The 27621-nt window shown below is 42.6% G+C and overlaps 1 protein-coding gene across 8 annotated transcripts in view; it reads left to right on the top strand.

Annotated features, from left to right (window-relative positions):
• Window positions 1–26935, top strand: part of cdk17 (cyclin dependent kinase 17) — a 235815-nt gene extending 208880 nt beyond the window's left edge. For all 8 annotated transcript variants that reach the window (XM_070897702.1, XM_070897695.1, XM_070897696.1 and 5 more), the window contains 6 exons: window positions 3341–3438; window positions 12785–12890; window positions 14582–14624; window positions 14710–14800; window positions 23007–23084; window positions 25490–26935. In XM_070897702.1, coding sequence (XP_070753803.1) covers window positions 3341–3438; window positions 12785–12890; window positions 14582–14624; window positions 14710–14800; window positions 23007–23084; window positions 25490–25527 — 454 coding nt within the window. In that variant the 3' untranslated portion in view covers window positions 25528–26935. The remainder of the gene's footprint in view (window positions 1–3340; window positions 3439–12784; window positions 12891–14581; window positions 14625–14709; window positions 14801–23006; window positions 23085–25489) is intronic.
• The last annotated feature ends 686 nt before the right edge of the window (window positions 26936–27621 follow it).

Raw genomic sequence — 27621 nt, 5'->3', positions numbered from 1 at the left:
GGATGGGCACTTGGGGTGCCGTAACCTGCAGGGTTACGGACCTAGAGCTGGTAATTGTGATTAGACTGGATGACCTTTCGTTGGCCGGTGCAGATATGCTGGTGGGTGCTGCAGGGAGTTGAGTACGGCCAGGGTGATGATCTGGACTGGTTTCGATCGCCTGGATGTGCCGGAGAGGAATTTTCCCAGATTTTTTTTCTCTCTAAGTTGGCCTGGGTTTTTGTCTGGTTTTTGCCTCTCCCAGGAGATCGCATGGCTCTGGTTGGGATGGAGTGTGTTAGTGTGGGGATGTGGTAGTTGTGTGGGGCGCACTGGTTGGGCTGGGTGCTCTTTGCCTTTCCGTCATTGTTCATAGGTTTATATGTGGCCTTCGGGGCTGCTGACCAGGTGCCATGCGGCTCTTTGTCGGCCGGCATGGACACGATGGGGCGAAATGGCCTCCTCCTGCACTGTAAATTTCTATGTTTCTATAGACATGATTCTTATTCATGGATACTGGCCCATGTTATAAATAACTTCCCACCATTTATGATCCCTTTTCTATTCTAGCATTCTGGTACTGCATGTGAACCAAGTGTTTTGATATGCACCTTTGAAAAATAGACCATAAATTTAAAGACAGTGGTGGGATCGGATGTCCAAACCTCACCAGTGACCGTAATGCCTCTGCCTGGAGGGTTACATTCACCTGAACGTCAGTGATTATACAACCGAACTAGTATTAAAATTACCATAAAGTCTGAGAGTTGGCAAGTGGTAGTGCCATGCCTGTACTCCAAATATTGTAGATGTCACACAATATTTCCATCTTTAGAGATATGCATAGTTTATTAAGTACAGCTGGTTACTTGGATAATGCAGCTGGAAGATTTTTCATCCAGGGTTTTAATACATTTGGTTACATGAGCTTTTTGGCATAGTTACAGCTGATAGACTAAAAACTATTGGTATAATCTTGTAGTGCACAACATTATACAAAGCTTGATGAATTCTGATAACTATAGGTCCATTCTTTGGGCCACCTTCTGTATCATCCAGGCATCCCGGTTCATCTGGCTCATTTAAGAGCTCCGTCACTACTTATCCTGCTGTAGTAGAGAACCATCCCTCACAAACTCAATGTTATCCCTTATTAACTTTCCAAAATGTTACTTTGTGGTTCTTCAGGTTATCAGTTCTATTGATTTGATTCACACACTATGGGCCCAAGTTTCCACATGATTCGCGTCGGATTTTTAGGAGCAACTGGTGGAGAACGGACTATTTTAGAAATCGCAATTCTCCACATTTTTTTTTTCTGCGGTTCTAGTCAGGTAGAACAGTTCTAGTTTAGAACAGAATTTTTTCTTCAAAAGGGGGCGTGTCCGGCCACTGACGCCTGATTTGAAAGTTTCCACAGTGAAAATGTACTCCAAATTAAAGTAGAATGGAGCCAGTGAAGATTTTTGTAGAACTGAAAAAACCTGTTCTACACATTAAAAAAAATCAGGCGGAGGTTACAAATTAGGCGTCCAGAACGAGGTGGGGGGGAGGGGGGGGAAGGGAACTCATTAAATTTGACAATAAATCCTTATTTATACTTTTACAAATATTATACAAATAAATCCAACCTGAATAAACATTTATAAGCCAAGAAAAGATTAAATAAACCATCTTCCTACCTGTGTGAAAGTGCTTCAGCCAGGGAGAATTCTGCAGCCGTTCGTGCCACTGAGCGGGAGTGGGGGGGTGTGGAAAGAAAGCCGTTCGTGTCGGAGAGAGAGAGAGAGAGAGAGAGAGAGAGATAGATGGGTGGGGTGGGTGGGGAAGGGAGAGGTCAGATCGGATCCAGTGTGGGGTGGGGGGGGTGGCGGTCGGGTCAGTCGGGGGGTGGGGGGGGTGGAGCGGGTGTCGGGTCTGGTCGGCGGGGGGGGAGCAGGAGCTGGCCGTGGGAGGAGCCTTATTCACGCAGCCCCAGTGAGGCCATTCAGCCAGGGCTAGGGGCTGCGTGCTTCGGGCCCCTCCCACACAGTTCAGCGCCTGGAGCTACTGCACTTGCGTGCCGACTGTAGCGCGCATGTGCAGAGGTTCCGGCACTGTTTTCAGCGCCGGGACCTGGCTCCGCCCCCCCCCCCCCCCCCACAGCTCGTGCTGGTTGCGCCGAGGGCCAGAGGACCTGTAAGTCGGTGGAGAATACCGAGGATTTTTTTTAGGCGCGAAAAACGGGCGCCCAGCTCGGAGGGGCGCCCGTTTTTTTCTTGTGGAAACTTGGGCCCATTATCACTACTGGATGATCTCCTTGCACCTTTCTGGTAAAGACTGCTCCAAAACTGTGCTGCTACCATTATGTAAAAGGAATGTGCCCCGTAGTCCCCTGCCACTGCCGCATTCCCGAGAACCACAATAACCTGTGATAGAGTAAAAAATGTATTATGGCTCTTCTAGAGAGCCCTTGAATGGTTCAGCCCAACACAACTAAAGTCCTGAACATAAGATGCTTGGACCATGTACAGAAGTGACCCGAAACATGCAACAGGCACACTGGCTCTACCTTTTCCTCATGTATTACTTATAAATTTAATATGTGAAATGCAACAAGATGAAAGACTGGTCTCTTTGAATCCAATTGTAATCTTTTTCTCACCGCCATTGCACCTTGCTTCAACAAAAGTCATCTTTATTCGAGGAAGTGTTAACTTCCGCAAATTAAAACACAAAAAGGTAAAAAGACAAATAACGAAAAGATGAAACTCTGCATTTCTCCAGTCTTGCCGGCAGCGTTCAGAAGTAACAGATATTACCTGCATAAGCTGATGGGCTGATGAACAGTAACGTGTGTAATAGATTACGAGTCAATTAAAAAAAATATTTTGCTATTCAAAAGTTTTTTTTAAGCAGTTTTTTTTAAAGAGAAACCTTTAAGAATCTTTACTTTTGTATAATTTGCTTTCCTAACCAACAGGAGAGGTTTTCATTTGCCTTTTCCTCGAAGAAGTGAGGTCTGGACAGTCATGTATCTTGGGATGGCTGCTAGCAGAGATATTTGTTTGGCTGACAGAGGGAAGGTCATATCAATTCTGAACAAAATGGGACAGCCATACCATACCCCTGATTATCTGAGCTGGATACTTTACCTACAACATATAGTGTGTCTTAAAGAATGGCTACTACTATGAAGGAATAGTCAACCCTTTTCTATTGAGGATAATTTTTTGTTGGAAAATCTTACTTGCTGTTGAGAGGAATTTTGGGAAAGATTATGTATGTTGGGAAGTGTGATGTGTACATTTAAATTCTAAATTATAGTTCTAAATACTTCTCTTGTGCAGATTACAATGTCTTGTTCTTTCACTTGTTCCAGGGGTGTTGGGTGTATCTTCTATGAAATGGCAGCTGGTAGACCTCTGTTTCCTGGTTCCACTGTAGAAGACGAATTGCACTTGATTTTCAGGCTACTAGGTAAGTTTGTAATTCTGTTAATGTAACAAATTTTGATCACAGCATAACTACTGATTTTTGAAAATTGAAGATGGTATTAGTTCTATGCCTAAATATTTATTATGTTTGATTCTATATCAATAAAAGTGTCATATTATCCTAATCTAAGATTTGCAACTGGTATGTGTCCCAACATATCAGGGTGCATAGTACTCTATATAGCGATTAGCTCAAATTTCACATGCACTTAAATGTATTCAATCAAAAAATACACCTGTTTCACTCTTAAAAGGCAATTTCTCCTAAAAGGGGGAAACTACCATATCCCTGACTATATTGGTTCTCCACCCATTCCTAAATATTAGATTTATAACACATTAAAACATTCCATAATTCTGGGGAGAGAACATTAAAACGTATTCAAATTACTTTTAAATACCTCCAACAACTTTACCTCTCTCTGGATCCTAGAGTGGCTTTCTGATACGACACTGATGCTGATGTTTTAGCTGCTTCTCATGTTGCTGCTGCTTGTCTCCATACACGTGCAACTTCCCTGCCACTCGGCATCAGGCACATGCACACCATTCATAATGACATATTCAAGCCCCCCCAACCCCCACTGCCACATCTTTCCTCCAGCCACATTGACAGTTGCTCCCTGACGCCTCCAGCCTCACATAAAATTGACGAGGGCATATGTGGACTGTAAGAATTATAATGGAAAACAAAAAGAATACAAAATGTTAAGAGCTTGGTAGGACAATCTATGGAAATATGAGGAAAATATATTTTTTAAATATCAAAAGGAACAGTATAGTATGGTGAAGCAGATTCAGTTGTGAATTTCAAAGGGGAATTGAATATATACTTGAAAAGGAAACATTTGCAGGGCTATAGGGAAAGTGGAAGGGAGTGGGATGAATCGGGTAGCTCTTTCAAAGTGCTGGCCTAGGCACGATAGGCCGAATGGCCGCCTCCTGTGCTGTGATTCTATATCAGTAAAAAGGAAATTGTAAAAAGTGAGGTGACACCCCTGAGAGGATTGGATTGCCAATTTGCTGATGATTTAATTGGCAGAATTATTTAATAAATACTTAACATTTTTTAATAAAGCGGATATTGGAGAGGAGAATTCTAAAGTGGTTGAGAGCAATATTATGGATAAAAGGATGACTTTAGCTAAGTTGTTGGGCTAAAAGGAAGATAAAACATAGGAGCCTGACAGAATACATCCTTGAACTTGATGGAGGTGGAGCTAAATGACAAGGCCCTAGAAATTATGGGGCCAATTTTAGCTTGGGGTGGGATTAGTGTGTTTGGAGGTGGGTCCAAAGCGGGTGGCACACCCAGAAATTGAGAAGGATGCGAGGAAGATTTCAAGAGCCAGGCTTCATTTTAATATTGCATATGTCTTCCGCCTGAAGCTGGCGGGAATGACATCAGGAGTGGAGATTGGGGTGGGAGCCATATGCTGCTGTGGACTTGAGGGAAATATCCCTGGCATAAGATAAGGGCTGGGTGGAGGGGGGAGAGTGAGGGTGGTTAACACAGGTGATGTTTGAAGGTTGTCTTTTTTTAAAACAATTATTTTGAAAGGCTACAGCCTGCAGAAACTTAGGCCGAAATTTTATGAGGAGGAGTGGCGGCGGGGAGGTGTCAGCAGGCAGGATCGGTGGCGGGTTGGGTGGGAAAGTGTTTTTTTCTGACCGGGTCGGAAGCCCACTGTCAACCCGCCTTTCCTATTGTTGGGTCTGTCAGCGCTGAACAGACCCGACAGGCAGCGGTGGGAGGCCCAATTAATCTCCTTTGCATCTAGTTGACATATCATTAACAGGCTTTTATAACTTAACTTTTCACTTTAACTTCATGGCTTGAGTTCAGTGGCCATTGTTCCAGCTGATTACTTGAAAGCTTCAAATGTACACTAAAAGCTCCCACCTGCAAGATCATCACTTTCTTCAGCCACAAGCTGTTACTCAGCACATTTTCAGTACAGATAGTCTGCAGGCTTTCCACTCTCCATCCAGTATCGTCTCATTGGAAGAACTCTCTCACCATTGACACAATGCTTATGTCATCTCTACTTCACCTGCCATCTATTCCATTAGCGTGGGTGCCCTTTATACTGTCTCACCTTGGTCCTCAGAATCTGACCATGATCAGCCCCAACACCAGCAGCACCAGGCACAACAGCAGCGACAACAACACCAACCTTCACCCCAATCACCTTTTGCTGCACAGGTCAGAGGCATCAGCACCTGACCACATTACTGCCCAGGAGACCATGGGCAGATTTACTTCACTTGACGATGTACACCCTGGCTGCCACATGATGTGCGAGGTTGGCGCCACTACAGCATCCCTACAATGTCCAAGCCATTCCTTTCACACTCATCACCATTTCAGGGGGTACCGCTATATCTCACCATTCACTGCAACTCACTAAACCACTTCCAAAGGTGCGCACACATCTGTCCAAGAACGGAAAGTGTTGAAAATAAAAGTTGCAATGTTTGACAGACTTTACATGTGCATGGGATAAAGCATCCAAGTAACTACCTCTATGTGTTGTTAGTTGATATGATTGCATTAGGATGAGGGTGAGTGCGAGGGGTGGCTACTGAGACGGGGATGTGCCAAAGTAGATAGAGCGAGGGGTGCGTGGTAAGTTGGTGTGCATGGGTAGCGTAGGGATGGCAGAGTGATGGGGATGTGATGAGAGGCACAGCAGGATGGAAGGTGAGTGTGGCTTTGCACTAATGTTTCGTGATCTAATGAGATAATTGAAAGGTTTGCGGCACAGCAGCCAGGTCCTCCTGACCACATCCCTGCTTGTGACCTCCTCTGCAATGTGCAACCAGGTTGTGTTGTTATCCTGAGGAGGTCTTTTCCGCCCATTGGCAGGGAAAAGGACCACCCCCCCCCCCGCATGCTCTGACTCCCTCCATAAGCATGGGAGAACCTGGGTGCAGTCATTGTCAGTGTTTGTAGCAGTTCAGTGCTGTAGAACACTGACAGCACATGTCAAAACAAAGTTGGCCATGGTCCCTTTAAGGAAACCTGCTGATGACACTTCATGAATGACGTCACCGGATCTGCTTCCTCTAATTGCACCGGGGAACACAATGGACGGTCTTAACAAGCCCTATCAAGGAAGAATCACTTTAGACAGTGGGGTCAGTGCCGGCCCCGGATCCCTCGACATGAGCAAATTCCCAGCCTGAATATGTGCATGAAGCCAGGTGGGCCAGTTTTTGGAATTCAGTGATTGTCAGTTGTCTCATTGCAGGCAGAATAGCCCCCATTCATCTTGAAAACAGCAGGAAACACACACTTTAAACTTATACCCCTAAGTGAGGGAGGGGAAAGAGAGTGGTAAAAAGAGGAGTAGCTGGTTTTATTGTGTAGACTTGCTGTCAAATCACTACCAGGAACAAAGTCAGTGTCATATCCATAAAAACAGCAAAGCAACATGGGCACTCATTTCAGTGCTCTTGTTCCATGCTCCAGTTCATGACTTCAATCCTGATCTGCAGCTTCAGATTCCACTTTCTGTTTCTAAAACACTAATTCTACACACAACTCCCTAATTCCACGTTCTAATCTGCAGTTGCAACCTTAGATTATGTTTACTGCTGTACACACCCATGATGCACTGCCTCTAAAAACACAGACCAACAATGGTACAGGTGAATATCCTGGCCTAATCTTTGACTAGAGCTTTAATTGCAGCACTTCCTAGCATTACCATGACTGACAAACCTTCCTTTCCTATTGACGAGGTCGCCCTCCCAGCATAGGCTTGTTTCCTGGTTTGGTACCAATCCCAAAGTCTCCTAAGGCTTTCTGCCTAGTCGCGTGAGCCAAAACAGAATATGGGTCAGTTGTGAATTTTTAAAGTGCTTCTTCAGTTAACCTTCCTTGGTCATACTCAATTTCTGAAAAGGAATGAAAGCAGTTGAATGTATGGAGTACAGAGCTTTAACTAAAAAGAACACCTTGGATGCGAAGAGCTTACTATGAAACACTTTTGCACACGCAGTCCATTCAGGTCAATTTGCTGGTCAAGCAAATTCATATTTATGGGGCCTTGCTGTGCGCAAATTGGCTGCTGCGTTTCCTACATTACAACAATGATTACATTTCAAAAGTATTTCCTTGGCAGTAAAGCATTTTTGGGATGTCCTGAGGATATGAAAGGCACTATATAATTGAAGTTTTCTTTTATTCTTTTTGTTCATGTATAACATGTGTACTACAATTCTGGATCGGTCATTCCAACAACTAACAGGTTGCAGAACACAACGACACGAGATCCGATTGCAAGAATTGACCTTGGATATTCGGCCCATCTTTCATGGATGAGCCTGTCCAGTGACGGATGTCAGGGCACCTTTCATCACGAGGCTGTTGGAGTTCATTCCAAATTCCAGGACATCAGCATAGTGTCATAGAGGTCCCAAGTAGAGAAGGTTCTTGCATGGATCAGTATTCCTATTTATCCACTGCATTACTGAGCCATACAGACCAAGAAGGTCCGGAGATTGATTCCCAGCTTTTTTTGAATTAACTGTTATAGAAAATAGGTGCAGAAGTAGGCCATCTGGCCCTTCGAGCCTGCACCACCATTCAATAAAATCATGGCTGATCATTCATCTCAGTACCTCTTTCCTGCTTTTTCTCCATACCCTTTGATCCCTTTAGCCATAAGGGCCATATCCAACTCCCTCTTGAAGATATCTAAAGAACTGGCATCAACAACTCTCTGCGGAAGAGAATTCCACAGGTTAACAACTCTTGAGTGAAAAAGTTTCTCCTCATCTTGATCCTAAATGGCTTACCCCTTAGCCTTAGACTGCGACTCGTGGTTCTGGACTCCCCCAACATTGAGAACATTCTTCCTGTATCTAACCTGTCCAGTCCTGTCAGAATTTTATGTTTCTATGAGATCCCCTCTTATTTATCTAAACTCAGGTGAATACAGGCCCAGTCGATCCAGTCTCTCCTCATATGTCAGTCCTGCCATCCTGGGAATCAGTCTGATGAACCTTCGCTGCACTCCCTCAATAACAAGAACATTGTTCCTCAGATTAGGAGATCAAAACTGAACACAATATTCCAGGTGAGGCCTCACCAAGGCCCTGTACAGCTGCAGCAAGACCTCCCTGCTCCGATACTCATCCCCTAGCTATGAAGGCCAACATACCATTTGCCTTCTTCACCACCTGCTGTACCTGCATGCCAACCTTCAGTGACTGATGTACCATGACACCAGGTCTTGTTGCACCTCCCCTTTTCCTAATCTGCCACCATTCAGATAATATTCTGCCGTCGTGTGTTTGCCACCAGAGTGGATAACCTCACATTTATCCACATTATGCTGCATCTGCCATGCATTTGCCCACTCACCTAACCTGTCCCTGCAGCCTCTTAGCATCCTCCTCACAGCTCACACTGCCACCCAGCTTAGTGTCATCTGCTAACTTGGAGATATTACTCTCAATTCCTTCATCTCAATCATTAATGTATATTGTAAATAGCTGGGGCCCCAGCACTGAGCCCTGCGGCACCCCACTAGTCACTGCCTGCCATTCTAAAAAGGACCCGTTTATCCCGACTCTTTGCTTCCTGTCTACCAACCAGTTCTCTATCCACGTCAATACATTACCCCCAATACCATGTGCTTTAATTTTGCACACCAATCTCTTGTGTGGGACCTTGTCAAAAGCCTTTTGAAAGTCCAAATACACCACATCCACTGGTTCTCCCTTGTCCACTCTACTAGTTACATCCTCAAAAAATTCTAGAAGATTTGTCGAGCATGATTTCCCTTCCATAAATCCATGCTGACTTGGATTGATCCTGTCACTGCTTTCCAGATGCGCTGCTATTTCCTCTTTAATAATTGATTCCAACATTTTCCCCACTACTGATGTCAGGCTAACAGGGAATTATAGGCCGGTTTTCTCTATCCCTCCATTTTTAAAAAGTGCTGTTACATTAGCTCCTCTAGTTCATAGGAACTGATCCAGAATCGATAGACTGTTGGAAAATGATCACCAATGCATCCACTATTTCTAGGGCCACTTCCTTAAGTACTCTGGGATGCAGACGATCAGGCCCTGGGGATTTATCGACCTTCAATCCCATCAATTTCCCTAACACAATTTCCTGACTAATAAGGATTTCCTTCAGTTCCTCCTTCTCACTAGACCCTAGGTCCCCTAGTATTTCCGGAAGGTTAATTGTATCTTCCTTTGTGAAGACAGAACCAAATTATTTGTTCAACTGGTCTGCCATTTCTTTGTTCCTCATTATAAATTCACCTGATTCTGACTGCAAGGGACCTATGTTTGTCTTCACTAATCTTTTTCTCTTCACATATCTATAGAAGCTTTTGCAGTCGGTTTTTATATTCCCAGCAAGCTTCCTCTCATACTCTATTTTCCCCCTCCTAATTAAATCCTTTGTTCTCCTCTGCTGAATTCTAAATTTCTCCCATTCCTCAGGTTTGCTGCTTTTTCTGGCCAATTTATATGCCCCTTCCTTGGATTTAACACTATCCCTAATTTCCCTTGTTAGCCACGGTTGAGCCACCTTCCCTGTTTTATTTTTACTCCAGACAGGGATGTACAATTGTTGAAGTTCAGCCATGTCCTCCTTTAAATGTTTGCCATTGCCTATCCACCGTCAACCCTTTAAGTATCATTCGCCAGTCTATTCTAGCCAATTCATGTCTCATACCATCAAAGTTATCTTTCCTTAAGTTCAGGACCCTAGTCTCTGAATTAACTATATCACTCTCCAGCTTAATAAAGAATTCTACCATATTATGCTCACTCTTCCCCAAGGTGCCTCGCACAACAAGATTGCTAATTAGTCCTTTCTCGTTACACAAAATGCAGTCTAAGATGGCCAGCCCTCAAGTTGGTTCTTTGACATATTGGTCTGGAAAACCATCCCGAATACACTCCAGGAAATCCTCCTCCACCGTACCACTACCAGTTTGGTTAGCCCAATCTATATGTAGATTAAAGTCGCCCATGATAACTGCTGTACCTTTATTGCACGCATCCCTAATTTCTTGATGCTGTCCCAACCTCAATACTACTGTTTGGTGGTCTGTATACAACTCCCACTAGCGTTTTCTGTCCTTTGGTATTCCGCAGCTCTACCCATACAGATTTCACATCATCCAAGCTAATGTCCTTCCTTACTATTGCGTTAATTTCTTCTCTAACCAACAATGCTACCCCACCTCCTTTTCCTTTCTGTCTATCCTTCCTGAATGTTGAATACCCCTAGATATTGAGTTCCCAGCCTTGGTCACCCTGGAGTAATATCTCCGTAATCCCAATTATATCATCTTCGTTAATAGCTGCCTGCGTAGTTAATTCATCCATCTTATTCTGAATACTCCTCGCATTGAGGCACAGAGCCTTCAGGCTTGTCTTTTTAACACACACAGTGGAGATACAATGCTTGGCCCTCAGAGCTTTAGGTTGGGAAGGGGCATATAGGCTGGGATTCCTAGAATCATAGTAACCCATGGCACAGAAGGAGGCCATTCGGCCTGTCGTGCCTGTGCTGGCTGTTTGACCGAGAAGTCATGCTTTGTCCCACATACCCACTTTTTCTCACTAATCCTGTAAGTTCCTCATCCTCAAAGAACCTGTCCCAACCTCCTTTTAAAATTATTTATGCAATCAGCTTCCGCCACCTTTTTCAGAGAGCGATCCAGATCCTGAAAATGTTTCTCCTCATTTCCCCTCTGGATCTTTTCTTATGATTTTGAATCTATGACCTCTAGTTGACCCACTCACCAGAGTGAATATTTTTTTCCCCTATTTACTCAAACAAAACCTCTCATCATCTTGAAATCCTCTGTCTGGTCACCTCTTAACCTTCACTGTTCCAAAGAGAACAGTCCTAACTTTTCCAACCTCGTCTCATAACTGAAGCCCCTCATCCCTGGTAACATCCTGGGAAACCTCCTCTCTAAGGCCTTTATATCTTTCCCGGAGTGTGTTGCACAGAATTGTCCACAATACTCCAGCTGAGACTGAACCAGTGATTTATAAAGTTCTAGCATCATCTCTTTGCTTTTATATTCTATGCCTCTGTTTATAAACCCAAGTAACCCATATGTTTTTTTAACCACCTTAAACAACTTGCCCTGTCACCTTTAAGGATTTATGTACATGCACACCGAGGTCTCTCTGCTCATCTACACTTTTCAAAATCATACTATTTATAGTATACTGTCTTTCCATGTTAGTCCTCCCAGAGTGCATCACTTTACATTTCTCCGCATTGAATTTCATTTGCCATGCTTCTGCCCATTTAACCATCCTGTCTCTACCATCCTGAAGCCTATAACTGTCTCATCATGATCTGCTACTTTGCCAAGTTTCGTATCATCTGCAAACTTTATAATGCTGCTCCCTACAAAGAATAATGGAACACCACTATAAACCACCTCCCAGTCTGAGAACCATCCATTCATCCGCACCCTTTGCTTCCTGTCACTGAATCAATTCCTGCTTCTGAACACACTCTGCCCCCTGATTAAAGTGTGCATATACGGTACCTTTGGTATTATAGGTAGAATAGCCTGCCAAAATTCACTGTTGAGGATCAGACATGAATTATGACCACTTGGACGAGGTACCAGATGATGACTGGCACCCATTGAACCATACCTCTCCAAGATAGACGGCAGGGGCATGGATGAAAAACAAAAGCGAGAGGAGGAATCTCAAATAATTCTTGTAATTCTGGTTCTCCGATGATATGGCCATCTACACTAACAGGTCCTATTGGATCCCAAGATCCCAAAGAGGCAAGACTTGAAACAGATGAATAGTCAGATGTAGCACGGCACAGCTTTTGAAGGAGCCAGTTGTAGAAACTTATGCTTGCATTAATTGGTAGAAACTACATTGCTGAACTCTAAGTGAGTCTGTTTATTCAGGGCTTACAGCACCAAGTAGAAATAGTTTGTCCAGTACCTGTACTATCGCATTCATAACTTGAATCCATCAGGGTATGATACAACAGTGATTTTTATCACACCTAATGTTGCCAAGTCAAAACATAACGCACGGTAGTGTGGAAATTGACCACCTGGTGTATGAATTTTTTTGAAGGATGTTTCTTGGGTGCACATGAAACATTGTGGGTCGATCCCAATTTCTTGTTTCATGTGTAGGTTGAATTTATTTTAAAAGTGCGTGGAAATAGCGCAGTCATCAATCATTTTGTTGAGCACAGGTTTCCAAAAAATATTTTGGAATGAACTATTGAAACCTCAGTCATGTTAATATTTTCCCTGAGTATCTGCATCTTACTTTATTTAATGCAGGAACACCTGCAGAGGAGACGTGGCCAGGAGTATCTTCAAATGAGGAATTTAAGGCTTACAACTTTCCTAAGTATAAGCCACAACTTGTCATAAATCATGCACCAAGGTATTGTTAGTCAATTGCATTTATGTTGTGTTTGTGTTGTGTGTGAACTAAGAAAGATGCAAGGAATTCAGAAATGGCATCAAGAAAGTAGAACATAGGCCAATTTAGATGCACTAGGAAAGTGCCCATGTATAGCAGATGTCTTTCAATGCAGATAAATGCAGTTGGGTCTGGCAAGCACTAAGTATGTGTATGCCATGCAGGGATACCCATTAAAGGTTATGGAGCAACAGAGAAACCAAGTGCAATAGTAGATAAATCACTGAAGCTCCATGAGCATTGTGATGAGACTATTGATAACCATGTGTAGTTTGTTGATAAAGCTCTATTTAGATTATTACAACAGTTTTTAGAACCTTAAATTTAAAAAGACAGTGAAGTGGATAAAGGAATTTAGGGCCCTCAGTATGAAGACTGATGTGGAGTATTCAAAAGATACTCGACACAAGTCTGTTTTGGAGAAAAGAATTGTTTATTAAGTACTCGTTCGAGGGAGAGACAGCTTCTACACGAGTTCAGTAACTCGGTGACCCAAACCAGCTGTTCTCTCCGAACAATCGTCGGGTTACTGTTTTTATACAGTCAAAATACATACAAAATCATGATGTTCTGCGCGGAGGCTTTCCATTTGTTGTTTCCCTGCCGCGTCACACAATTTTCACCTACCTACTATATTAATTGATTCATACAATTATATTGACAGCAAGCTTCATTGCCTCCCCTGTGCGCCTTTTATCTGATAAGTTACGTTCCACATCATTCTCAGGTCTGCGAACTCTTTGCCTAACTGCTTTCAACCAGTTGAGATGTTTTTCAATCGTCTTGTTATCCGTAATCTCTTGCCACCCCATGCGACCTAGCCTTGGAATGTATTTTTCTCAACTGTCTGGTTTATACTGTGATAAGCTGATCTATCATCCTGAGTTCTAATTTTATCATTTTCCCTATGTTGGTAGCATGTATTTTTTCCTTTTTCTCACAGCCTTGCTTTGGTTTTTAACTTTACTTAATTAGGTCCCCTTTGCTAAATTAGGTTTCCTCTACGTAAAAAACAATTCTACAAAGACTAAAGGTTGACATTTAAAATAATCAATTTCTTTAAGTTGCTGAGTGCCATGAATAATTGCAGAAGTAAGTTGGTAATCTAACTAGGGCAGTGACAACAGAACTAGAACTAATACAAAAAGCCATATTCAAGGAAGATTGGAGATGCGATAATTATTTTCGCCGTTGCATAGTGGATATGTGGGATAGATTCCAAACTAAGGCAGTTAATGCTGCGTAGATTAACATCTTTAAAAACACGAAATGGTATTAAAAATTACAAAGATTTCCAAGGAACATGATCTTTGTGCTGCTGGAAGCATGGATGAGCCATCTGAGGAATCATGTAAGATTTAGATGAATATACTTCATTGCCTTCAAGGGATGTGGGAGTAATTGCACAGAGCGTTATCTTATGGGTTTTGCTCACATTTGGTTGCCTTCCTTACTAGATTGGATGAGGTAGAATCTATGATAAGGCAATTTGTACATATTTTATGAAGGTAATCAGCTTGATGCATTTCTTTGCACACAAATATGCCTGCCGTCTGCCTCACTCGAGAGGCATACATAAAAATGAGCAAGTATAAGGACAGGTGTATGTGCTATTGTAACTTTTTCAACTGGAGACTTGCTTTTTCTTACAGATTGGACACAGAAGGAATTGATTTGTTATCCAGTTTTTTACAAGTAAGTTTTAATTCTTGCATAATTGAAATGTAATTTTTGCCTTAAATAAAAAATACAACTAATAGGCATCTAATGTCCTTTGTAGTACCAGGCCAAGAAGAGAATTTCAGCGGATGATGCCATGAAGCATCTTTACTTTAAAAGCCTTGGAACAAGGACACACTCTCTACCTGATGGTAAATCATTCATTGCTTCATAATAAGCGGTAATCTTTTAACTGTCTTGCTGTCAGTTTCCCATGGTGTTACACACAGGAAGTCGAGACCAAGTGTAGATTCCAGGTGAAGCATATTTCGAGCAGATCTCACCAACGTAATTACGTTTCCATTTTAAAGTCAAACATTCTGCCCTTATTTTTATATTTTCACTATAAATCTCTATATCCATATGTTATTGATAACTACCTTGTATACTTCTTATGTGATGACACCCTCCTTCTGCTCAGGTAGGGTGACACTCGAAGGACAATGTCATCATCCTGCTAGTGTAGCCCTATCCAAACAGCAGGAGGGTATCATCACAAGATGACCAGTTGACATGAGCAGTTTCCATTATAAATGTGGATATAGGAATTTATAATGGAAAAGTTGATGAGAAGTGTGAGTACACACAGGATTTCTCTTTTCTTTCTCTGTCTCTTTCTTCTCTCCCCATGATTCTTATTTTTGCTTCTCTTTGTTTTAACTTTTGGTTGGGAGGTGGTGAATGATTTAACATGACATAGCAAACAAATGAGCTACAGGCTGCATTTGGACTAGGGATTGTGGGGAAAATGTGCTCCCCCCCCCTGCGAGGCAACTTCCTTCCCTCTTTCCCCCCCTCACCACACTGCTCCCATCATGTCCCCTACTCCTTCACCTTCCTACTCCCCATTCCATTTCCTGGCATATTCTCTTCCCTTTTCAACTACCTACTCACCGCTTGTACCCTTACCCTTACCCTTGCGCTTGTTCTGACACTCGCTTTAGAAACATAGAAAATAGGTGCAGGAGTAGGCCATTCGGACTTTTTTAGCCTGCGCTACCATTCATTATGATCATGGCTGGCTGATCATGCACTTCAGTACCCCATTCCTGCTTTCTCTCCATACCCCTTGATCCCTTTAGCCGTAAGGGCCACATCGAACTCCCTTTTGAATATATCTAATGAACTGGCCTCAACAACTTTTTGTGGTAGAGAATTCCACAGGTTCACAATTCTCTGAGTGAAGAAATTTCTCCTCGTCTCAGTCCTAAATGGCATACCCCTTATCCTTAGACTGTGACCCCTGGTTCTGGGCTTCCCCAACATCGGGAACATGCTTCCTGCATCTAACCTGTCCAATCCCGTCAGAATTTTATATATTTCTGAGATCCCCTCTCCTTCATCTAAATTCCATTGAATATAAGCCTAGTCGATCCAGTCTTTCTTCATATGTCAAACCTGTCATCCTGGGAATCAGTCTGGTGAACCTTCGCCGCACTCCGTCAATAGCAAGAATGTCCTTCCTCAGATTAGGAGACCATAACTGTACACAATATTCAAGGTGTGGCCTCACCAAGGCCTTGTACAACTGTAGTAAGACCTCCCTGCTCCTATACTCAAATCCTCTTGCTATGAAGGCCAACATGCCATTTGCTTTCTTCACCGCCTGCTGTACCTGCATGCCAACTTTCAATGACTGATGTACCATGACACCCAGGTCTCGTTGCACTCCCCTTTTACTAATCTGTCGCCATTCAGATAATAATCTGCCGCCTTAGTGTTTACCACCAACGTGGATAACCTCACATTTATCTATATTATACCGCATCTGCCATGTATTTGCCCACTCACCTAACCTGTCCAAGTCACCCTGCAGCCTCTTAGCATCGTCCTCACACTGCCACCCAGCTTAGTGTCATCTGCAAACTTGGAGATCCCAGCACTGAACCCTGCAGTACCCCACTGGTCACTGCCTGCATTCTGAAAAGGACCCGTTTATTCCTACTCTTTGCTTCCTGTCTGCCAACCAGTTCTCTATCCATGTCAGTACATTACCCCCAATACCATGTGCTTTAATTTTACACACCAATCTCTTGTGTGGGACCTTGTCAAAAGCCTTTTGAAAGTCTAAATACATCACATCCACTGGCTCTCTCTTGTCCACTCTACTAGTTACATCCTCACAAAATTCTAGAAGATTTGTCGAGCACGATTTCCCTTTCATAAATCCTTGCTGACTTGGACTGATCCTGTCACTGCTTTCCAAATACGCTGCTATTACATCTTTAATAATTGATTCCAACATTTTCCCCATCACTGATGTCAGGCTGACCGGTCTTTTATTCCCTGTTTTCTCTCCCTCCTTTTTTAAAAAGTGGAGTTACATTAGCTACCCTCCAGTCTATAGGATTAGATCCAGAGTCTATCGAATGTTGGAAAATGACTACCAATGCATCCACTATTTCTAGGGCCATTTCCTTAAGTACTTTAGGATGCAGACTGTCAGGCCCGAGGGATTTATTGGCTTTCAATCCCATCAATTTTCCGAACACAATTTGCTGACTAATAAGGATTTCCTTTAGTTCCTCCTTCTCGCTAGACCTTCGGTCTCCTAGTATTTCCAGAAGGTTATTTGTGTCTTCCGTAGTGAAGACAGAACCACAGTATTTGTTCAGTTGGTCTGCCATTTCTTTGTTCCCCATTATAAATTTGCCTGATTCTGACAGTAAGGGACCCACATTTGTCTTCACTAATCTTTTTCTCTTCACGTATCTGTAGAAGCTTTTGCAGTCAGTTTTTATGTTCCCTGCAAGCTTACTCTCATATTCTATTTTCCCCCTCCTAATTAAACCCCTTGTCCTCCTCTGCTGAATTCTAAGTTTCTCCCAGTCCTCAGGTTTGCTGCTTTTTTTTGGCCATTTTATATGCCTCTTCCTTGGCTTTAACACTATCCCTAATTTCCCTTGTAAGCCACGGTTGAGCCACCTTCCCCATTTTATTTTTATGCCGGACAGGGATGTACCATTGTTGAAGTTCATCCATGTGATCTTTAAATGTCTGCCATTGCCTATCCACCATCAACCCTTTAAGTATCATTCGCCCATCTATCCTAACCAATTCACGTCTCATACCATCGAAGTTACCTTTCTTCAAGTTCCAGACTCTAGTCTCTGAATTAACTGTCACTCTCCATCTTAATGAAGAATTCTACCATATTATGGTCACTCTTCCCCAAGGGGCCTCGCACAACAAGGTTGCTATTTAATCCTCTCTCATTACACAACACCCAGTCTAGGATGGCCAGCTCTCTAGTTGGTTCCTCGACGTATTGGTCAAGAAAATCATCCCTTATAAAACTCCAGGAAATCCTCCTCCACCGTATTGCTACCAGTTTGTTTAGCCCAATCTATATGTAGATTAAAGTCACCCTTGATAACTGCTGTACCTTTATTGCACACATCCCTAATTTCCTGTTTAATGCCATCCCCACCCTCACTATGACTGGTGGTCTGTACGCAACTCCCACTAGTGTTTTCTGCCCTTTGGTGTTCCGCAGCTCAACCCATACAGATTTCACCTCATCCATGCTAATGTCCTTCCTTACTATTGCGTTAATCTCCTCTTTAACCAACAACGCTACCCCAACTCCTTTTCCTTTCAGTTTATCGTTCCTGAATATTGTATACCCTTGGATGTTGAGTTCCCAGCCTTGGTCACCCTGGAGCCATGTCTCCGTAATCCCAATTACATCATATCCGTTAACAGCTATCTGCGCAATTAATTCATCTACCTTATTACGAATGCTCCTCGCATTGAGACACAGAGCCTTCAGGCTTGTTTTTTTTTTAAACACTCTTTGTCCTTTTAGAATTATGTTATACTGTCCCTTTTTGATTTTTGCCTTTGATTTCTCTGCCCTCCACTTCTACTTTTCTCCTTTATACCTTTTGCTTCTTACCCCATTTTACTTCCCCCCCCCCCCCCCCCCCGTCTCCCTGCATAGGTTCCCATCCCCCTGCCCTATTAATTTAAATCCTCCCCAACAGCACTAGCAAACACTCTCGCTAGGACATCGGTTCCAGTCCTGCCCAGGTGCAGACCGTCCAGTTTGTACTGGTCTCACCTCCCCCAGAACCAGTTCCAATGTCCCAGGAATTTGAATCCCTCCCTCTTGCACCATTCCTCAAGCCACGTATTCATCCTAACTATCCTCTTTCTACTCTGACTAGCACGTGGCACTGGTAGCAATTCTGAGATTACTATCTTTTGAGGTCCTACTTTTTAATTTCACTCCTTGTTCCCTAAATTCAGCTTGTAAGACCTCATCCCGCTTTTTACCTATATCGTTGGTACCTATATGCACCACGACAACTGGCTGTTCACCCTCCCTCTGCAGAATGCCCTGTAGCCGCTCCGAGACATCCTTGACCCTTGCACCAGGGAGGCAACATGCCATCCTGGAGTCTCGTTTGCGGCTGCAGAAACGCCTATCTATTCCCCTCACAATAGAATCCCCTACCACTATAGCTCTCCCACTCTTTTTCCTGCCCTCCTGTGCAGCAGAGCCACCCATGGTGCCATGAACTTGGCTGCTGCTGCCCTCCCCTGAAAAGCCATCTACCTCAACAGTACCCAAGGTGGTATATCTGTTTTGGAGGGAGATGACCGCAGGGCACCCCTGCACTACCTTCCTTCCACTGCTCTTTCTGATGGTCACCCATTCCCTATCTGCCTGTGTAATCTTTATCTGCGGTATGACGTGCTATTCACGACATCCTCAGCATCGCGGATGCAGCAGAGTGAATCTATGCGCAGCTCCAGTGCCGCAATGCTAGATACACTTCCTGCACACAGAGTAGTCAGGGACACTGGAAGCGTCCCTGATTTTCCACATAGCACAGGAGGAGCATGACAAGGGTCTGGGCTCTCCTGCCATGACTTAACCCTTAAATTACTTAATTTGGCAACAATGACAAGGTTTCTTACTGCTAAGAAAAAGATAAAGAAAAAGAAAACTACTCACCACTCAACTAGCCAATCACTTACCCTCTTGGCTGTAGCGTAACACTTCGATTACTTTTTACTTCTTTCTTTCTTTTGACCCCGCTGCAGCTAGCTGCTCCTCCAACTGCTCGTCCCCGACTGCCGCTGGGCCTTTTTTTTTCCTTAACCCATCATCCACTCCCACGAAGGACAGGTGAGGAGAGGCCAGAGACACCTTTCCCCTCTCTCCTACTCTACCTTCCTATCTGGTTCCCTCAAAGATCATTTGTTTACTTCAAAATTCAATTTGGAAAAAATGTGGGGGGGGGAAAAAAGCCCTGTCTGCTTTTCTTCCTCTTTGTGTCATTATCTTTCTCTGTATCTCTCTGCATCATGGATGTTAGAAATTAGAATCTATGGGCTGAATTTTAATGGAGAAGGGAGGGTGGGGTGGCTCTGAGACGGCTGGGAAACCCGGGTGAACGGCAGGGCCTGATTTGAATGACAAGCCCCTTGTTTCCCAGTCAGGCTGCCTGACTCCAAGCGGCTAGGCCTGCCACACAGGTGAGGAAGGGATCGTTCGGGGCGGGGTGGGGGGTGCGGTGTTTGAAAAGATCACGAGGCATGCAAAGCCCGACTAGCTACACTTAAATACAAAATGGAGGTTAAAGAAGAGGCTTCCAGCCTCGTTATAATATTTAAATAGATGGCCCGCCTCTTGGCAGAGGATTGAACCCGGTCCTGCCTCCATTAAAACTGGAGTTGGGCGGGTTGGCATTCATATTTTTAACACTAACTATCCCTGCTCCCAACTCACTCGTTTATTTAGGTTAAAATTCCCCCCTTATCTCAAGTGTAAGCCTTTAGTATTGACCTTGAGGAAAAACTTGTTTACGCAGCGATTGACTAGGATCTGGAATACACTGCCTGAGAGGTTGGTGGAAGCAGATTCAAACGTGGCTTTCAAAAGGGAATTGGATAAGTACCTAAAGGGGAAAAGTTTGGAGGGTTAAGGGGAAAGGAGGGGTGAGTGGGACTAGATAAAGTGCTCTTGCAGAGAGCCGGCATGGGCTCGACAGGCCGAATGGCCTCCTGTGTTGTAACCATTTTATGATTCTATTCTAACACTGAGATAATTAGCTGGGTTGAAAACTCAACTTTTATTTTTTTAATTTGATAGATTACTCTTGTACTCCAACCCCCTTGCAATAAAGGCCAACATGCCATTTGCCTTCCTAATTACTTGCTGTACCTGCATGCAAACTTCCTGTGTTTCCTGTCCGAGGGCACCGAAATCTCTCAAAGTCAACATTTAATAGCTTCTCACCATTTAAAAATGACTTTTTCTATTCTTTCTACCAAAGTGAATAACCTTACATTTCCCCACATTATATTCCATCTGCCACCTTATTGCCCACTCACTTAACCTGTTTATATCCTTTTGCAGGCTCTTTGTGTCCTCCTCACATCTTAATTTCCCACCGAGCTTTGTATTGTCAGCAAACTTGGATACATTGCACTTGATCCCTTCTGTTAAATCATTAATATAGATTGTAAATAGCTGAGGCCCAAGTGCTGATCATTGCAGCACCCCATCAGTCAGTTTTTAGTCCCATTAGTTTCTTAAGTACCTTTTCTCTACTTTAAGTTCCTCACTCTTATTACCCCCTTGGTTCCTCACTATTTTTGGTATGCTTTTTGTGTCTTCTACTATGGAGACAGATGCAAACTATTAAAGTCTCTGCCATTTCCTTATTCCCCCTTATAATAATAATAAAAATAATAACTAATTTATATAGCGCCTTTAACGTAGTAAAATGTCCCAAGGCGCTTAAATTATAATTTCACCTGTCTCCGCCTCTAAGGGACCAATGCTTATTTTTACTACTTCCATTTTGCATACTTGTAGAAGCTTTTACAATCTGTTTTTACATTTCTTGCTAGTTTACTCTTTTTTATTTTCTCTCTTTTCTATCAAATTTTTAGTCATCCTTTGCAGTTTTCTAAAGCTCTCCCAATCCTCAGGCTTATTACTATTCTTTGCAACATTGTAAGCCTTTTCTTTTAATCTAATGTTATCTTTAACTTCTTTAGTTAGCCACGCATGAATCACTTTTCCCGTGGAGTTTTTATTTCTCAATGGTGTGTATATTCGTTGAGAATTTTTGAATATTTCTTCAAATGTTTCCCAGTGCTTATCTACCATCATATCTTTTAATCAAATTTCCCAATGTACCTTCACTAATTTGGACTTCATACCTATGTAATTGGCTTTATTTAAGTTTAAGACTCATTTTCAACTGAATTATTTCACTCTTAAACTCAATGTGAAATTTTATATTATGATCACTCTTCCCTAGAGGATCCTTTGCTATGAAATTACTAATTGACCCTGTCTCATTACACAGTACAAGATCTAAAATAGCCTGTTCCCTGGTTAGTTCCATGACGTATTGTTCTAGGAAACTTGTCTCGAATGCATTCCATGAACTCGTCCTCCAGGCTACCTTTGCCAATAGCATTTGCCCAGTCTGTATGAAGATTTAAACCCTCCATGATTATTGTATTACCTTTATTACATGCTCCTATTATTTGTTGGTTAATACTCTGTCCAGCGGTATAGCAACTGTTTTGGGACCTAAAAACTATTCCCACCAGTGTTTTCTGCCCCATGTTATTTCTTATCTCCACCCATATTGATTCTATTTCCTGATCTTCCGAGCCAAGATCCTTTCTCACTAGTGTCCTTATGTCATCCTTTCTTATCAGGGCTCTTTTCCATTCTGCCTGTCTTTTTGAAACGTCAAGTACCCTGGAATATTTAGTTCCCAACCTTAATCACCTTGCAACCACATCTCTGTAATGGCTATTAGATCAAAGCCACTTATCTCTATTTGTGCCACTAATTCATCTATCTTGTTACAAATGCTTCATGCATTCAGATAAAGAGCCTTTATTTTAAATTTTTTAACCATTATTCCTTGCTTTCATCTTATTCGCTGATGCACTTTAACTGTTAAAGCCTCTGTCCCTTTCTGTCACACTGCCTATCTTTACCCAAATCGCTACAGTGCTCCATTGCCTTGATATCTCTCTTTCGATTTCTAAATTTCCCCTCACATTTTTGGTATAAAGCCCTATCTACAGCCTTAGCTATTCGATTTGCCAGGTCACTGGTCCCAGCCTAGTTTAAGTGGAGATCGCCCCCACGGAACAGCTCCCTCTTTCCCCAGTACTGTGTCAGTGCCCCATGAAGTGTGAGCAAAAATTTAAAAATGAGCATTTCTTTCATTTGAGATATTTTTGCTGTTTTTCTCATGAATGCAATGCCCATTCTATTGCATTCTTTAGATATACTAACTTCTGATATTTTTGTCGTAAGACTGACACTGTGTGGCCAAAATGTTTTGTTTTATCTCTTCCACAATGTATTAGGTGCCTCACTTTTCTCATTAAATGAAATTCAGTTACAAAAGGACCCTGGCTACAGAACCACCTCATATCCAGAGACAGGTAAGATTTATTATTTATTGAATTAAAGTTGTACATTTGAAAAAAAAATTGGGCTGTTCACTCGTCATCTATTTCTGCCTAACAAATCAAGCTGCTCCTGCTTTTATATTGGTGCCATACTCTAACCAGCTAACCGGGCATGCATCACAATAAGAGCTCGTGACCTTTTTTTAAATTTTCTATTCAAATGATTTTCTGTTTCCACACAGGATAACAACTTCTCACTTGGTTGTTTTTGGTTTGTTCCCCTCCCCCGCCCCCGCCCCCCCCACCCCCTCCCCAGTTGGTAATTTTGAGAGACGGTTGACTAAAGTAAAGGAGAAGCCTTTAATTTACAGTATAGTATCCGCTTTTGGTCCATGTGTGCAAATTGCTTTGCACAATTTAGCTTTCATGTTCAAAGATGGGCTTTGGGGAAAGGTTCAAATGCAGAAAAAGAAACTATCTACGATCTACGAACAGTTCTGGTGCCAGCAGCATGAGGTCCAGACAATTTTAACTCCCAGGCCTCATCTGCACACCCCTGGTCAGATGCTCACCTGACTGGCAGGAAGCAGCAGCTGGCCAGCGGGCAGGAGCTGAATGTCGGAGGGAGGAAGCCAGCTGCCAGGGTACAAAATAACAGACCCCGGAACTCGGATAAGTCACGGAGAGGGATTTTGGGAGGAGATCTCAATCAGGTGGGGGAGCCCGGGACAGGGGAGGCTTAAACCTTTTCCATGGAGAACTCTTGCTCCTCCTGGTTCCACATGAATAGTTGAAGAAAAAGTGATCTGTTTGGGACTCTTTTGGCCCCAACTCTTCCTCCTGCTAGGCTCACCGGGCGAGAAAGCTACAATGGCCCCACTCAGGCCAATGGTTAAAATTGCAGTCGGGCCCCCATGTCATCGGAGCTCAGTCTGCACATAAAAAAAGGATCTCACCAGTTTTCGACAGCTGTCCTTCCTGCCTGTTCAGAAGAGCAGGTTTTTAAAAAAAAAAGTAGTAAACTACGGGAATTAAGTGGGACATCAGCATTTAAGTCTCCCACCCGATTTTAACTGCCCGCCAGCTTCCTGCTGAGTGGGCAGGGTTAAAATCGCCTCTATTGCAATGTATCAATTTGTATCATTTGCAAATAGAAAACCCTATTTTTAAATCGAATAGCAGAGGTGCCTTCAAATAGGTGCATCACACTATCCCTGGGCTCATTCCCAAATCCCCAATAAACAATTGTTATAAACCGTAAAATATTTTGACTTTTTTTTAAAAAAACTTGTTTGTTCAGCAGCATTTTATTCAATGTTTAGTATTTTAGCCAGGGTAATTTTAAGGATGCGTCTATTTGTACTGCCAAAATGGCCACCTTTTCTCTGATTGGCTCTCCAATATCACTTGACCTATTGCTGATTGATCACCTTTGGAGGATAAGCCACACCCTGAAGTTCCTCTGGAATGTGTAACTGGAGCTGCCCAGCCCAAGTTCTGACTGACTTTCCAATTTGTAATTGGATCCATTTTGATTTCAGAAGCCACAAAGGATATATCTCCCCAAAAGCCACCAAATTCCAGCTGAAAGTCCCTTACCCCAGCACAAGTGCTGCTTCCACCAGCCGAAGTCCCTTACCCTAGCACAAGTGCATGACACCCTCGCCATAGAATGGGGCATTGTGTGCGGATTGTTAACCGGTTTATTGGTTATGAAGTGAATAGTGACATTGTTGTGACTTCTGGATTTCATCCACTCCAACGACGTCCCTTGTAACACAAGCACCGAGCTTTCCGAGAAATTGGGTGTCAAGGGAGGTTGGAAGAACCTCCGATTTCCCCCACCCAACCATGGGGGTCTCTCTTTTTCTCCCCCCCCCCCCCCCCCCCCCATGTCTGTCTCTTCTCTCCCCCTTTGCCCCACCCCGCCGGCGCTCTCCTCCCTCTCTCTCCCCCTCTTCCCCCTCTCTCTCTCTCCACCCCACCAGGCGCGCGCTCTCTTTTTCTCTCTCTCTCTCTCTCTCTCTCTCTCTCTCTCTCTCTCTCTTTTTTTTTCCTCCCCCTCCCCGGCTCCCTCTTTCTCTGCCGGCTACCTGCCACCGCTCTCTTTTCCCCCCCCCCGCGGCTCAGCTCTCTCTCTCTCCCCGCCCCACCGCCCATGAACAATGGGGTCCCACTTCTGGTTTGGGGCGGAGTCTCGAGAGGCGCAGAAGGACAGAAAACGAGCAGTACAGATAGTCAGTCCCTAAATTTAATGGTGTGCAGGTTTAAAACAGTCCAATATGGGGTATTCTGACTTGCTTTATGCATAATAAATTGTTAATTTGTGATCCCCGTGCATGCATCATAAGGAAATAGAACAAGTACTGTGTCTATGTACTGATTGTACAATCGCTTTCCTGCTGTGGAGCTGGTTTTAATGCATCTTTATTTTTCAGCACATGGGAAAAACAGAAGACAGAGCATGTTGTTCTAGGCTGTCTTGCAAAATAATTGACTTGAGTTCCATTGGCTTGCCATTTTACATCGCAGTTACCCAGGATTTTGATTTGAAGACAACAATTTCCATAATGTAGAGTGGATCATAACTTGAACATCAACATGTCTCCTTTATTGCCCTTCTTGCGATGTAGTCTTTTCTTCTGATGTGTCGATTGTTTTATATACGCAAGTCACAGTGTGACATTTTTATATACACATGTATGTGTATATATACGCGCTCATGTGTGTGTATGTGTGTGCACACACACACATACATTGATATATATGTAGAAAAAAACAGTTTTATGGTTCACCTCTGCTGTTTATAGCCAGTAGGTTACAGCTGCTGTTGTAACTTTAGCTGCAGTTTTGTGCAGTACTGGAAGCAACGTGCTTATTTATTGGGAATCATTGCTGCTAAACGACTACTGTCCATAAACCACATCATGGTGGTATAGCGGAAAATGAGAGTGGCTTGTAGCATGTGAATGCATCTGTTTCTCCTAATAACTATTTCCAACATTTTGCAATTTTTACCGTGACATTTAGTTACAAATGCTCTTGAATATTTAAATATTAGAAGGACCTCACCTTTTAAAATATGATTGTGATGAGCAACCTTGCACCCTCGAACCATCGTGTAGAACATTTAAATTTGTTTTGGAATCTTGTGTGGCCAACAGACAAATTGATGTGTTTTTTTTTAAATCTGAGGAATTCAGTATCAAATCTTCATTTTCATGACTAAATATCAGCAAATTCATTGCAGCTAATTTTTTCCATGTCACTTTACGAAGACTTGGGAATTCAGAGGGTTCAATTCTGTATCTGATTTCTGCTACATCATTTTATAATGATTTCACTACAAAACTTGTGTATCTCAATGAGTATCATAAGTAGGCTTTTGTTAACAGTAACAGTATTTGTACGTATGTTTGCCTTTCCAAATAATGGTTTTAGTGGACCTACATTTTAGGATTACTGTTAATATATAATTGTCAAGATATCAGATTTGTAGCAAATGCAAATAATCATTGATGACATTAATTTTTTTCTGGACTTTTATTGTAAACTTATTCAGGGTCCTATCATTTTCAAAAATTTCCATAGTTTGTTATTTAACAGTGTTAAGAATATTTTGTATGTTTAATTTTATTTGTGAACTGTGATGATGGCATGTTGAAGAAGTGTTTACTTGTATGTTGTGTTACTTGTGACTGATTTTAATTGGAGTTTTGTAAGAAGAAAAAGGAAACAGATTCATTGGTAACATTGTACATTGGACCACTACTGCTCATCAAAATGATTCCGGGCTGAAATCTGTAGATCTAACTAAAACTGCTGTGCTATTTCTGGCTGACAGTACTATTTTTTTTCTTTGAAAGTATAAATATTACAGTGCATTCCTTGTTTTAACTGATCATAGTTCTTTGGTGTCCTGTGTAGCCATGTCAAATTTCTGAAACTAAAATGTTGCTACAGTCGATAACAATAATTGGTAAAATTCATCTTCAACCAAACTGTATTAATACATTTCTAAACCCCAACTTTTCCTTACACACTTTGGTTGCATATTAGAAACGCTTCCAACAGTAACTCGGCCAGAGATCATAAAAATCATCTGATGCAACTTTGTTGGAAGTGTGGAGGCAATTCTATGTCTCTCCTTCGCTAAAATAAAGAAAACAATAGAGTAGATCTTTGTTATAAAGTATTTCTGGGAGAAAACCAAGCAATCCTTGTCAAAGTGTTAGGTTTCTGCTATGAATGTGCCATTTTGCCATCCTATCTCCATCCCTTAAAAGCTGTACTGAAATTACGATGCTTTCCTTTTTAACAAAAAATGCTGCTGCTCTTTTTCTGGTGGCTGTATGTTTATACCCTATTTAATAGCGAATCTCTTCAGTTTTGTTGCTCCCATCATCTTTACCTGTGGAATTTTTAAGGTACCATCTTGTCATCCTTCACAGCTCTGACAGCTGGAGAATAAAAGCACCGTGTAAAAAATAGGAGCAGGAGTCGGCCATTTGGCCCCTCGAGCCTGCTCTGGCCATTCAGTCAGATCATGGCTGATCGGATCATGAAATCA

This window comes from Pristiophorus japonicus, chromosome 13 (assembly GCF_044704955.1).
Source record: "Pristiophorus japonicus isolate sPriJap1 chromosome 13, sPriJap1.hap1, whole genome shotgun sequence".
NCBI classification, from domain to species: Eukaryota; Metazoa; Chordata; class Chondrichthyes; family Pristiophoridae; genus Pristiophorus; species Pristiophorus japonicus.
The sequence above is the reverse complement of the archived record's forward strand: the minus strand, read 5'-3'. Positions and strand labels throughout refer to the sequence as shown.